We start from the raw sequence: 13,725 nt of genomic DNA, 5'->3' as shown, positions 1-13,725 counted from the left end.
CGGAGAAAAATGTGAAGCGGAGCGGCGCCTGGTAGTATTTTTTCTCAGTTTCGAGATACAGAGCGAACTCAACAAAAAGGCAATCTACATTCCTACCCAGATGCTTCTCTCATTCAATATATGCCCAAGAGACTCACTTTAAAGCACTGCAGTGAGCTCTGTTGTGTAGTTATTGTGCGTAATATCCTTTCGTGTGAGAAAGCTCTCCCATTTTAAAATTACTCAGGATAGATATTTCGCCGCTTTTTTAAGCGGCGAAATATCTTAGCTTAGCTTAACTTGACTGACTGTACATATCAATGGTTGCACTCCGTGATTGATCCGAATCAGTAAAATTGCACAGTGAATCAACTGAATGGTGCTGGGAGTGACTGACCATTCTCATTGTACAAGTTTTAGTGACTCAATACTTTGAAGGTTCAATAATGACGCCGGCCACGTCCTTGCAATCAGGTGGGAAGAGGGAAAGGATGTAGGCTTTGCTATTCAGAGACCGTGTTAACCTCTGGATCTCCACAAAGATCACAGGAAGGAGGTTTTGTTAATTGGGAAGGATAAATTGGATCAGGAGTCACCTTGATAAGTGATGCGATCATACATGTACTCTATACTCGTCGCTATTAGACTATTACCTGTTTATTCTCCGTTCAGTCGGCTGATTAGAGCTGCACATTTGGTTTGTTCATATTTGGCATCGGTTTAAACTAGCAGACATTAGTAATGTTGTAGGGACCAAGTGCGAGTGTATGTGGTTTAATTCACTAGAGCACAAGACTGCTCAACTTCCCGATTTTAGACTAATTCCAACCAACAAACAAACGCCCAGTGAGTGATATATTTCAGTGATCTAATGAATACTATGCTACAAGATGTGTTCTGATTTATACCAAGGCCGTTCGACCACTTACAAATTCGTGGTGTTCACTTGAGAGAAACTCAAGTTACCATAGTTACAAAGCCTAATAGTCTGATCAGGAATAACCGTGGTTAGCAATGCGTTTGGATATATCCTAATCTCGCGGGTTATCCTAACAGTAACGGTCGAGTTTATTATGTTAGGTCTTCTATTAATATCCAATCTGTCTAACTTTTTGGCATTCAAAATCGGAGAAATATATGAAATTAAATGACATAACAATATTTATTTAAAAGTTAGTTAATAATAAAATTTATTCCCTGAAGTAATCAAATTCAATAAGGATTTTCAAGATATGTAATGATAAAAATGTTAATTATTATTAATTATTTAATTAATTAACATATCAAATTCAACGGGATGATAATATCTATCAAACCATGCTGTACTGTTTGAGCTATTCTCAAATTGACTAGGAATATTAGACAGATGGACGGCTTGTTGTTAGATTTGGACAGGTGTAATCTCGTTCATCGTCGTTCTCCAGAGTTTGAAAAATCACTAGCACTTCTATAGGGGAACAACAGAAACTGTACTTATCTATTGATAGCACCGAGACCCACGTCGCACAGCCGAATTTAACCGAAGAAACAGCACAGCAAGAACGATGATCCTGCTTCATGATCTAAATGTCGGTCCTACTAAGAGCTTGGATCTTGGAAAAGGATTGTGAGCCTCGCACAGTGCGCTCCGCTATCCGGACAGTCAAGATAGGCAATAATTCCAATTAAAACGATAAATGCCGGCTTATGTACAAAACAAAATCGGGAAAACGCGAAAATAAAGACACTAAACTTTTTCTCAGCCGTTCTTGGTCACAGTTTCTTCGCCGTTTTTTTTCTTTTTTTTTTGTTTTTTTTTTTGAGCAAGTACGTCGATTTACTCACCAGCTTAACCCATTTCCGGCGGGTGATGCCTAATGACATCACCTGACATTCAAACCTCGATTTAAGTAAACGATAATACTTGAAAATTTGCACGATGAAACTATTCAGTATCGTTGGAGAACAGATTGATCTTTAATATGCAATACAGTTTGTGTCAATTGTGCATACAGTTGATTAGTAATAAGAAGTTGAAATTATTTTTATTTTGGTAAAAACTGATTTCTCCTCGCCGGGAATGGGTTAAGAGCAGTCGTCTCCGCAGTGAGAAGAAACGACCAATCTGCCCTCCACGTAAGCAGACTGACCGGGCAGGGATGTCAACTTCATTTTCAGCGTTCTTGGCGTCAGATTCGCATCGCTTTCAGTTAACTGAAATTTCAATCAATTAGGAGTTCATGGTCATCTATTATGTGCTGTATTGTATGTTACACTAGCCTTAACCCGCGACTCCAACGTGAAAATTTCGAAAGCAGCACTCAATATATTGGTAATATTTTTTTCAATAGACTGATAAAATTAAATTAATAGATTTACTTCGCACCTTCTTTTATTTTCATTATTACAAAAGTACATTATTTCAATTCATGTGGCATATTTTGAAGTGGATTGGCAACTCCGAATCATGGTTTTATTATTTTAATTAGCGTTGCACCGAATAATAGGGCTGGGAAAAAGTTTTTTTGTGGGAAGAACCGAATTTTTAGTTTACAGAATAATGGTTTTAACTTGAGCTTGTCGAGGGTAAGCCACTGTAAGTCAAGAATAATTTGGTTTTTAATATTTCTCCGTTTATTATCATGTTTCGTTGAATATTCGACCGTCTGTTCAGCCGAATATTCGGCCTAACAGACGGCCAAATATTCAACAGAACATGATGATTTTAAATGAGAAAAATTGAAACCCAAATCTTGAATTAAAGTGAATTACCCTAGACAAGATCGAGTTCAAATCATTATTCGATCATCCGAATTTTCGCTTATTTTCAAAAATAACTTTTTCCCAGCACTATTATCCGGTGCATCTCTAATTTTAATCATATTTCGGGCCGGGTCGAGTTGAGCTTTCCGAACCGTGTTACGCTTCTGGAGCCCGGAAAATTGCAATTCAAAATTTACATTGCAGCTTTTCTTCATTTGCTTGTTCAACGTTACGTTTTTTTTTTGATGTGCTGTACTCATAACGAACAAGGAGACGATAATTTTCATAGTTTGCGTACGAACATGTTTAGTTTTTCAGGTCAAAAAATCTATCCTAAAAATTATGTCACTGAATAAATAAATTAATGTTAATAAATTAATAAATTATAAATGTAAGAATAAAAAAATCAAATTCCACTCTTTATTTTAGGGATTTGTTTTTTTTTTAAATTTTGATCAAACTCTGAAAAGTTCTCTTTTGTAGTTGAAACAAAACAAAACAGCTTGTTACATTGTTTGTATTGAGGTACACGCAAAACTTTTCCTTATTAATTTAAAAGCAATAGCGCAAAATTACCTTTTAGGTAACAAATCCATTACTTAAAAAGCAATAAAATTCTTCCCCAGTTAAGTAACAACACATACTGTCATATATTTAGCACGTGTTATGAGAGTACGACTATCTAATAATGGTCGTTTCAACCACATGCAACGTTTTTTCTGTCGAAAAATGCTCCCTTTCCACCTCAAGTCAAAAAAAATCACACACCGTCGCATTAGTTGCACATGTTACAAGTTTTTTCAATCTCCAATTCATCCGGTGGGCGTGTATTAGATCGCTCGTTGTATGCATACGGAGTAGCGAAAAAATATGACAAGAGCTGCCAAGCAACATTTTACCCGTCATAGAGTATGCAAACGTTGATGATTTCAAAGACTTGAACTGCGCCTTAAAAAGACATCACGATCTGTAAACTGCGTTAGAGAAAAATAAAAACATTCGCTTTCTTGCAAGCTATTTACAGCACATAATCATTGGTTCATGGAAACTCATTTGGACCTGTTTGAATTTACAAAACTCGTGCCCATCCAGAACAATATTCGCAACTTCGGCAACTCTGGTCAGACAGTATTACATATTTCCATTTCAAGTAAACACTGGGGGACGAAACAAAAGTGTTTCTAATTGGACATTTGAGGTTGACGGTTGAGATTCTGATTATGTGTGGATGAAGGGAGACAAAAATGAACCAGATCGTTGCATCATTACCAATGCAGCGAGTGAAGTCTTGCCAACACATGCATTGCGGTGCTTGGCTGTATGTTCTCCTGCAGAAACACCTAAAAGCGTGTGGCCGTCATAATTTTTATTACTTTTTGTTTGTTACTTTTTGTGTATAATGCGCACTCATAAGACACAAAAAGTAATAAAAAATTGCCCAAAAGTAATAAAATATTCCCCGTTTGCGTTGGGTGTACAGAAGTTATTTAAATAATAGCAGCAAAGTGCAACAAGCGCCACTGTTGTTGTCTCCTTGTTTGTCAATAATCCAAACCACACCGGTTAGATTCACGTAAGTGCCACTCGTTAAACCGCTCGCACCAGTTTCGTTTAACCTTGAACGAGAGCAACGTACTCACCGTGATTGCACCACATTCCGGGAAACACCCTCAGTCGCGTGCTACCGAGGCCCCCTATTTACCTACGACACTATCAGACAACGTAAAAAAACTCATATTAACAGGCTTTGTTCCCAGCTTTCCAGCGCACTTCCGTAGTGATAAGAAATTGACTTTCTAGGCTAATCAAACAATGTTAATTGGGTCTCGGCTTTGTAGCGTTGGTAGAAGCGAACCGCTCCTCTACTCATCACTAGAGCCGTGCATTGTCTATGTAATACTAATTAGTTCATCAGTAGAGCACCCTTCATGGCACTACCGTCGCCATCGGCGGCATCATCGTCATCGCCATCTGCGGTGTGTCTCAGGGTCACACCGTCAGTTAACCCAATTCCCGTCGGGGTCCTGCTATACTAGCGGTTGCGTATGTGTGTTGAGCGTGTGTGTGTGCTGTGCTGTGAAAATGCACTTTGCGCGGTTGGAACGTTCTCCCGAAGGTTGTCTGCTTCCTCCACGCTTGCATCCTGCAATCAGTGCATGGTGCACCCGTCCGACTCCCAGTGACTTTGTCTTTGTTCGACTCTCTGCTCATTGCGCTATCGGTTTACTTATTCGGTTACCATCGCACTGGGCAGACAGACCGGGTGCGATGATAATAAATCATGCAATTTTATGCAATTGAACGTTAGTTTAGTCTGTTGTGGCTGGATCGCACCCGAATGCGAATGTGTAGCTGCGGTCTGGGAACCGGTTGCTTCCCGAGTGGGTACTTTTGATAACAGAACGAAGGGCACATCAGCAGAACCTCTATTCATCCGTTTCGGTTGGTTTTAGTTAAGAACTACTTCACAGTCAAGTGGGTGCTTAAAATAATTGCTTGAGGAAACGAGAGAAAAAAGAACAGTAATCGATTCCAGCTGTAGTTTTCATGGACGATCCACTTTGTAGAAACTGAAGAAGATGTGATAATGGCTTCTAACTGGCAACCAATGAAAAAGGTCAACCACGGAGCGTCAACGTGCTCTCGTTCGGTATGAGTAAATGTGTTAATTGAGTGAACAAACTTGTGCAAAGTCATCCACACACACGCGCGTAAACAATTCCTGGAAACCAGAAATTTGTAGGCTGAAAAAGAAAAACGAGCATCAAAACGACGTCATAGATCGCGTTCGTCTTTGAATGCTGCTGAATCATCGCAAAAGACCTCGGAGCAGTGGTAGTGTGCGGTTGTGTGAAAACACGACTTTTGCGCTATAGGGCGCTGTCTGTCCGCTATCGTTGCGCTGAAATTCCGAGATTCCGAAACGATGCTGAAAAAGGAGAAACCAATGCTGTCGGTGGCGGCGATCATTCAGGCGCAGGGACGATGGGATCGGACGCTGCCCCTGGCCGGGCTGGCAAGTAATTTCGGTGAGCGATTTCTGGTAGTACGATTAAGTTGTTCTGCAGGCTGATTGATTTTTAGACATTTTTAGAAACGGGTTTTCAAAAGCGCTAATAGATTATTAGATATTTCTGAGGCACTCAACTCGGCCATTTGCCGAGTTTTTGGTGCGCTAGAGATTAAAAAATTAATCGTATTGATAGGGTACTATCTTGACGAAATTTGATATTATATTTGAAATTTGGAAGAATAACTACAGACAACTGTCAATAATCAACAGACTGTGAAGTTTTTCAGAGTACAAACAAAATATTAGAGAGTTTATAAAAATAATTTCAACATTGTGCAAAATTGGTATGAGTGCTCACGGCCAATAAAGTTTCTTAAAAAAACTGAGTCATGATTTCAAACAAATCATAAAAAAATGAACAGGTAATGATATATAAAAAATGCAGATTCAAGAAAAGAAAATCTATTAAAATCTTCATATCATAAGTAATCGAAGTGAAAAAAATTATTATTTCTTTGTTCAAAATGTTCGTTATTTCATTTCAATTACAAACTGAGATTGGCCAATACTTTTTCCGACAGTTCGTAATAAAAACGGACAATGTAGCCAGCAGTATGCCTACAAATGTGCACAAACCAGCTCAAACGGCTGCTTTCACGGAAAAACGCGCCCTGCACGGGAGCTCAGCTGATTCCAGCAAAATCAGTAAACGTGTCGTGGCTATCATATTTCAAAGACCGTCTTGTTGTGTTGTGTTGTGAATATCATCTTCGTGGCCAATGCCCTTTTCATTCTTCCCCGGTGTGCAGCGGCGATGAAACGAAAAACGACGTCGCCTTCCGAAGTCATATTTCACACGCCCGAGCTGCATCCAGCCAGCGCAGCGGCGACGCAACGGCAACGCGACGAGACGGTGCAACACGTAAGAGGATACCTAGGTACCGAGTGGCGAATTTCTCAAAACTGTGTCCGCCGTGTTTCATCAAACGTCGGCGGCGGTGGCGGCGGCGGCAGTTGTACCGTGGGTAGAAATACGAAACCGATCTCGTTTGGTGCATATTCATAAACAAAAATTATCCTCTATTGTGACAGAGAGGACAGGAGAAGATGGAAGATTCGCTAAAAAAAGACACTGCATCAAAGTGTAGTTTTTCTTTCACATATTCTAAGGGAGAAGAAACACGAACTGAGTGGTGCAGAGCTGCAAGCAGTGGACTGTTGCAAAAGTTTCAAACCGCAAATGCAGCAGCAGGCGGCCACTTAGAGCTAGCATCCTCTCATGATGACCATTAGCATATTGTGAATGTAATGTTTTGTTTTGTTAGTCGAAAAGGCTGTGGCCTTGAAACTTTCGCGTTAGATTATCTCGCTGTCTGACTGTCTCATCTGCATTGGGAGGGAGGAACTGCAAAGTTCTCAGCAGGGGCTTTTGAAGTGAGTGCCAATAATTTCGCTTGGGGCTAGGGTGGGAAACCAAAAATCCTTGCAGGAGTATATTTTATCAAACTGTTCAATCATCCGGATCCACGTAGTCTGGAGCTCGGTGCGATCGAGTTTGAGGAAACCTGAAAGGGGCGGGGATGCTTGTCTGCCGATCGAATCGGAAGGTAATAGCCGTGAGTACAGCAGTAGGATTACTTGCACTGGCTGCAGTGCGCGAACCGTCTGGAGACGTGTGATCTCAGGGCAGGAAACAAATTCGGCTTTTACTGCATATCGGCAGACGGTTGTCTGATCCTGGGGCATCCGATGCACCGTTGTTGTTACTAGACAGCTGGTATCTTGTATTGAACGTACAACAAGTTACGTATAATATTTATATTTACTCGGGTGCAGTAGCATGTACAAAGCGCAGTTTATTTTCCTGCTTTATTATTTTTGTTTTGCACTACCCATGGTGCGTCTGGAAGATGGTTTCAACAGAAAAAAAGAAGTGTGAATTGAACGCCAATTGCATGTAACATCTGCTTTGGTTTGTCTACTCACGTTTTTATCGTGAGTTTGTGTATGATTCAACTGCCCTGATGTCTAGGGGGAAAAGCGGCAGCTGGTGATTTTTGCTTGCTTTCTGTAAATTGTCTAAACTGAGACTTACATGCTTTGTGTTTATCAATCAGAGCTAGTCGAATCGAAGTCACCGTTCCAACCCAGAGTTTCGACACAGAGTTTAGACAAAGTTTACATTGATTTATTTATTTATTTCTTTATTTTTTTTTATCGAAGTGGTTTTTATCCACAGGCTGCACTCTGTTTCCAAACCTGCATAAACGTGATCGAAATTAATTTAACCTAAAAAACTAGATTTTAGAGCCATAGAGCCATAGGAAAGTTAATCCATTAATTATTCTCCATTGTATAGAAGTTGCAATTTTGTGATTAGTCCACCTAACAGTGAGAAGCGAATTTTAACTTTTTAATTTTTGCATTCAAAAATTCACTCTGTTTGGTAAAGTTGTTGCACATTTTATATACAACAACTTTTTCAAAGGTATCATACTTCCATCTGCCTTTTTAAATGGACTTTTGTCGAGGTTTCTACAGATGGGCACTAAAAATAATTTTTTTAATATAACATTTAGTGGTGATTTTCTACAATTTTCCAATGTTCTACATTGTTGTTTACTATCACAAAACACACAATTTCATCCAATAAAGTTTATTTTCATCTCTCATATTTCATCGGTTATTAACGATTTTTATTGAAACAATGCACTAATTTACTAACCGATATCTTTAAAATCTGCAAATATCTGCCTAAACCTTTTCTATATTTAAGTATGAGTAAATCGTCATTCAGTCCAGATAAAGGCATTTGTCTCTCGCTGTCTCATGTGCAGAGATATTTGTAAGTAAATAAGTGCATTATTTTTATAAAAATCATTAAAAACTAAATCAACTTGAGAGATAAAAATAAACTTGCTTCGGTGAACTTGTGTGTTTTATTGTAGTTAACAACATTGTAGAACATTTAAAAACTTAAAAAAATCACTATAAATAGTTATATTTAAAAAATGAATTCAAGGGGCATTCTAGAGAAACCTTCACAATAGTTCATTTAAATGACCAGATACAAGTATAGTGTCTTCGACAAAGTTGTTTCTCACGAAATGTGCTAAAACTTTACTAAGCAAAGTGGATTACTATATGTAAAAATGAGAAAATTTCTCACTTTTAGGTAGATTAATCACAAAATTCTAACTTCTGCAAAATGGAGAATAATTATGAGAATAACTTTTCTGAAGCTATTACTCCAAAATCATTACTTTTTAAATTAAGAGTAATTAGTGTACATAAGCGCATTATTCTAGTATAAATCGTCAACAATCAAAAATATATGTGAGATGAAAATAAACTTTCTTCGGAGATATTGTTTGTTTCTTTGTAGCAAATAATTTTGTAGAACATTTGAAAATTGTAGAAAATCACTATAAAAAGTTAAATAGCAAAAAAAAATTTCAATAGCAACCTATAGAGAACTCCACAAAAGTCCATTTAAATAAATAGATAGAAGTATGATGTTTTCGATAAGGTTGTTTCTTTTAAAATTTACTCCAACTTTGCTGAACAAAGTGGATTTTTATATTCCAAAATGAGAAAAGTAAAACTCGTTTCTTACTGTTAAGTAAATTAATCATGGAATTGCAACTTCTATAACATGGAGAATAATTCATGGAACAACTTTGCTGAAGACGTTACGGCTCTAAAATCAATGTTTTAGGGTCAAAATAATTTAGATCACGTTTTTGCAGCTTTGGAAACAGTGTAGGCTGGTTCGCCACTGAAATTTATTCAAATAAAAAATCCCAAAAACATATTTCGATCGAAAATTGCTTCGAATTGCCATAACTTACAGACTTGAGGGAATAGAAGGAACGCAAATATCCTCGCTCGTCTACATGAAGAGGGAGGCGCTCATGACCACGTGAGTACAATATTTTTTCTAAGAAAATGGAAATCTGTTAGAAAATATATAAGAATATAAATGTTTCAAGTGCTTTCAGTTATTTCGGGGTGCATTTTCCATAATTTTGCTTCTGGTTTTTCTAGTTTTTAGAAGCACTTCAGCTAAATTCAGTGGACTTGTTAATATAGATGTTACAGTGACATGGCCAAGGGAAGGTATTCAACCCTTCTCCCTCAGAGCTTTTGATTTCCAATTTGTTTTAATTGTGTTAATGTTTATTAGGGTGTCAGTGGAATGCATGGAAAAAAATTAACATCGAATTTTATTTAACGATAGGGCTAAAAGATTCGTCTTCTCGAAAAAAGTCCCAGCTCAATCGAACTTTGAAAAGTCGGGCCTCAAAGCGGCCAAAGTGTTACTTTTTTGGCCGATGAAAAAAGCACAGGTAGTTAATGAAGTTTTAGATATCGAAAATGCAAAAAAAATCGTGTATGCATGAAACGTTGAGATCTGGTTATCTTAAAAGAAATGTTTTTTTTTAAGAAAAAATGACTTTCTAGGACTTGTTCAAGATGATGTCAATGTATGAAATGTATGAAAAAAAAGTTTACCTTCGCGTTTCGTAGAGCTCAACAGCTCTAAAAAAAGTCCAACAACATTTTTTTAACATGGCACTATACAAAATAATATTTTACCGAGCCAATTATATCTAGATGCACAGACAGTGGTTCATAAAACTGTCGAAATCGATTTTTCAACTCTTAAAAGTGCATAAAATTTCGGGTTTTGATGTTGTCTCGAGAAAAAAAAATGAAAAAAAACAATTTTCAGGAAAAGTTTTTCAGTTCGAAAACTCCAAGAGAGTCAGTTCAAAAAATGTCTTTTCCTTATTTTTTTATTTCCTTTTCTAGCTTTTTAATTATTGGTTTTGTCCCTGTCTCCTATGGTCATCAAGAAAAGAAAACTTTATCGCTTCTTTTTTTTGTTGCTGTCTACTTGTTTCGCAGTCGTGCGGAAGTTGTTGTTCTTCCCACAGGCAACAAGGTGTCTAGTATCAGCACTTTGTTCCGGTGAAAGAATTTTGTGAAAATATACTGGTACTTATTACGGGAGTCACTCCACTTAAGTTTCCCAGCTTGAAATTATCCGAAAGTCACTAGATTTCGACGTTTTATGCTTTTCTAAGATATTTGGCATAAAAAACCGGTATAGACAATTGCTTGAAATATTAATTACGTGTGCTTTTCGTAATCAGTCGAAAAAGTGAAACTTTGACCCCTTTGAGCTATTACTTACTTTAGTTGGATTGAGCTGAAATTTTGCATTGGGACTTTTTTAGAAATTCGAAAAATCGATTTTCATTGGCATCGTCATCGTCAATATTACCTGTATTATCATTAGATCACAAATCAACCTCTTTTTTAACTTTTCCTATCTTCGTGAATTTCACTTTGAAAGAATTTCACGCGAAACGTCCCTTTTGGTTTCGTTTTCCGTTTTCACTTCAGTGGTATGACACTCATAATAACCCAAGTTTCATGGCAGATGCCACTTTGCGACGTGTTTCTCATTTATGTGAGTCACGTAATAGGGTTGTATTCACTTCACTCTGATTTCACCGTGAAGTGACGCCCGTAATAAGCATTCCAGACTTATTAACGGGAAAGTTGCATCGAATGTCTGTCTGTCTGTGAGAATGCAATTTTCTGACAATACCTGGTTCTGGGCTGCTGCACGTTCATGCTGAAATTTTGCGTGGGGACTATTTTCGAAAATACAAAACTTCTGAGCCCTACCGCTAAAGGAAATTTAAAAAGTCGATTTCTATTGGCACCGTTACTGTTTATGTTTTGTGATAAACAACAGTTCGAGTGTTGTTCTCGAATTAACCATTTACTAAACTATGCAACGGTTTATTTAAAAAGCACGTGCGTTTCACGGTAAGCGAGGCATCGCTAATGATAGCAAGAAAACAGTTTATCTTTTACGTTTTACGTCTTTCCTGTTATCTCTCTTCTATGTTCTGCCGCACTCATATCTCTATCTGCCCCTTTCTTCAAAATTCTCAAATTTCACTTTCTTTTATCAAAAAGGGATTCCCTTTTTGAGAATTTTTTAAGGATTATTAAAAATCAATCATTAATTTACTTTTGCCCACTATAGAACAATTTTTATCGCTTTGTTCGGTTACTTCTGTTTTTGAACCTTTCGGTAGTCTATTTCTACTTTGGTTTATTTTTTCTTTTAGCAGTACTTTTAGACTGAATGATGACAGTTTTGTTTGTTCTGTTTTTTGGTCATTTTCAATTGAACTTGATATCAACTTATATTCTCGTAAAGGCTTCCAACTGAATTCGGTGTAATTGCATTTTTTTTTTGAGTTAGAAGTCAAAATGCGTGTATGTATGTATAAAAACGGACAATCGACTTCTATTTTTGAATTACAGGTAAACTTAATTATTTTGTTATTGTTTTCGTTTTTGGCTCCAAACTGTTTTTTACTTTAGGAGTAGTTTTCATTTTCCGGACTAAATTTATTTTTTTTTATTTATAAAAGATTCGAATTGGTTCGAGGAAAATTCAAAATTTGTTTTTATTTTCGACTAATTGTACTTTTGAATGCGTTTTAAGATTTTTTGTTTTTCCCCCTCAACGTAACGTATGCGTTAAAAATATGGACATTTTTCGGATGGTGGTTAAAAAATAACTAAGACAGATAATTGAGTTTGATAAATTTTACATGGAAGGTAATTATGTTAGCTTGCTCGAAAAATTCTACGCTCTTGCGTGCGGCCTTCCGGCAGTTAACCGGAACATTAACCATGGCGGACGAAAATATGCATGTTTTTGAGTTCTTTCTTCGTTTTATTCATCATTCCTTCTTAATTTTCGCTACAAAATTGTTGGAATAGATCTTAGGGGCCATCCACATACCACGTGGACAGATTTTTAACGATTTTCCCCCTCCATGGACAACTGTCCATATAAATTCTAAAAAAATTGTATGGACCGTGGATATTAGCCAAACCCCCCCCCCCCCCAAAGCTGTTCACGTGGTATGTGGATGGCCCGTTACGCTTTAGGTTTGCCCAGAAATCCTCGATGAGCCGCAACTTGGGGACGTTGGGCGGGTTCGCTAACTTGGGTACCACATCGACATTTAGCCGCTCCATCTCCTCCAACGATCGCTCCGAGTAGTGAGCCGACACCAGATCTATCCAGAACACCACTTCTTCACCCTTACGGTATTTCTTGTGAACGACGCAACTTCTGGCAGGCACTTCGTACTACAAATTTTCCCGTTCACGGCCAGTCCGGAGCGAAAAAAGAGCAGCTTTGACATCCACAGTAGCCACAGTAGCAACTCCTTTGGGAACTTGGTGGGTAAATTGAACTTTATCTCGGAGTTCATTTCCTTCCTGGGGCAAGTAAAATACGATGTTCCCTGCCAGTCGTTACCATCCAGGGTAAAATAGGTCTCGTCGTCCATCACCACCGCCACGTCGCGATTCGCCGGGAAACTTGACTTGACCATCTTAATCAGCCTCTACCCAGGTATTTCATTGATTGCAGCCAGAGACCAGTGGACGAGACTGCCGCTCCCGGACTCCAGGTGCTTTTTCACTATTTGGCCGGTTGCACCGACCTCCCGACCAAGTGCACGCAACGATGTAGCCATTTTTCCTTCGGTCTTCCCCTTCAGTATCTTTTGGAGTTTCTTTTCACTCAGGGTCGTCAGCCGTCCGGAATCGGGCTTTCTTCAAATGCTCTTTTTTCTTCACATATCATTTATTTGACATGGCACAAATACAATTTAATGTTCACGGAGCCAATTATACCTGGTGACTTACTCTCTAAAGTATCTTAAAAACTAAAAGCAAATTTTTTATCCTCGCTGCCGCGAGGCGCGAACGTTATTCAAATTGAAGTTAAATAAACTTTCGATTTCGATTCTGCATTTTAGATATGTTTGTTCAGCATAAACTTTTGTATTTTGTACTTTTTAGGTTCAATTAAAATGAAATAAAATTTTGACGTAGGACTACGTCTTTGTTTTCTATACGAGATTACATTTTGTAAAACTGAA

General features: G+C 37.9%; 1 protein-coding gene across 11 annotated transcripts in view; it reads left to right on the top strand.

Annotated features, from left to right (window-relative positions):
* LOC129726475 (protein ultraspiracle) overlaps window positions 1–13,725 on the top strand; it is a 93,130-nt gene that overhangs the window by 59,025 nt on the left and 20,380 nt on the right. For 2 of the 11 annotated variants that reach the window (XM_055683220.1, XM_055683217.1), the window contains exon 2: window positions 5,289–5,750. The exons of 1 other annotated variant lie outside the window; for it this stretch is intronic. In XM_055683220.1, coding sequence (XP_055539195.1) covers window positions 5,648–5,750 — 103 coding nt within the window. In that variant the 5' untranslated portion in view covers window positions 5,289–5,647. Of the gene's footprint in view, window positions 1–5,174; window positions 5,751–13,725 lie in introns of all 11 variants that reach the window. 8 more of the 11 variants (XM_055683218.1, XM_055683215.1, XM_055683219.1 and 5 more) reach the window with 4 other exon arrangements.

Source organism: Wyeomyia smithii, chromosome 3 (assembly GCF_029784165.1).
Source record: "Wyeomyia smithii strain HCP4-BCI-WySm-NY-G18 chromosome 3, ASM2978416v1, whole genome shotgun sequence".
NCBI classification, from domain to species: Eukaryota; Metazoa; Arthropoda; class Insecta; order Diptera; family Culicidae; genus Wyeomyia; species Wyeomyia smithii.
This window is presented reverse-complemented; position numbering and strand designations above follow the sequence as displayed.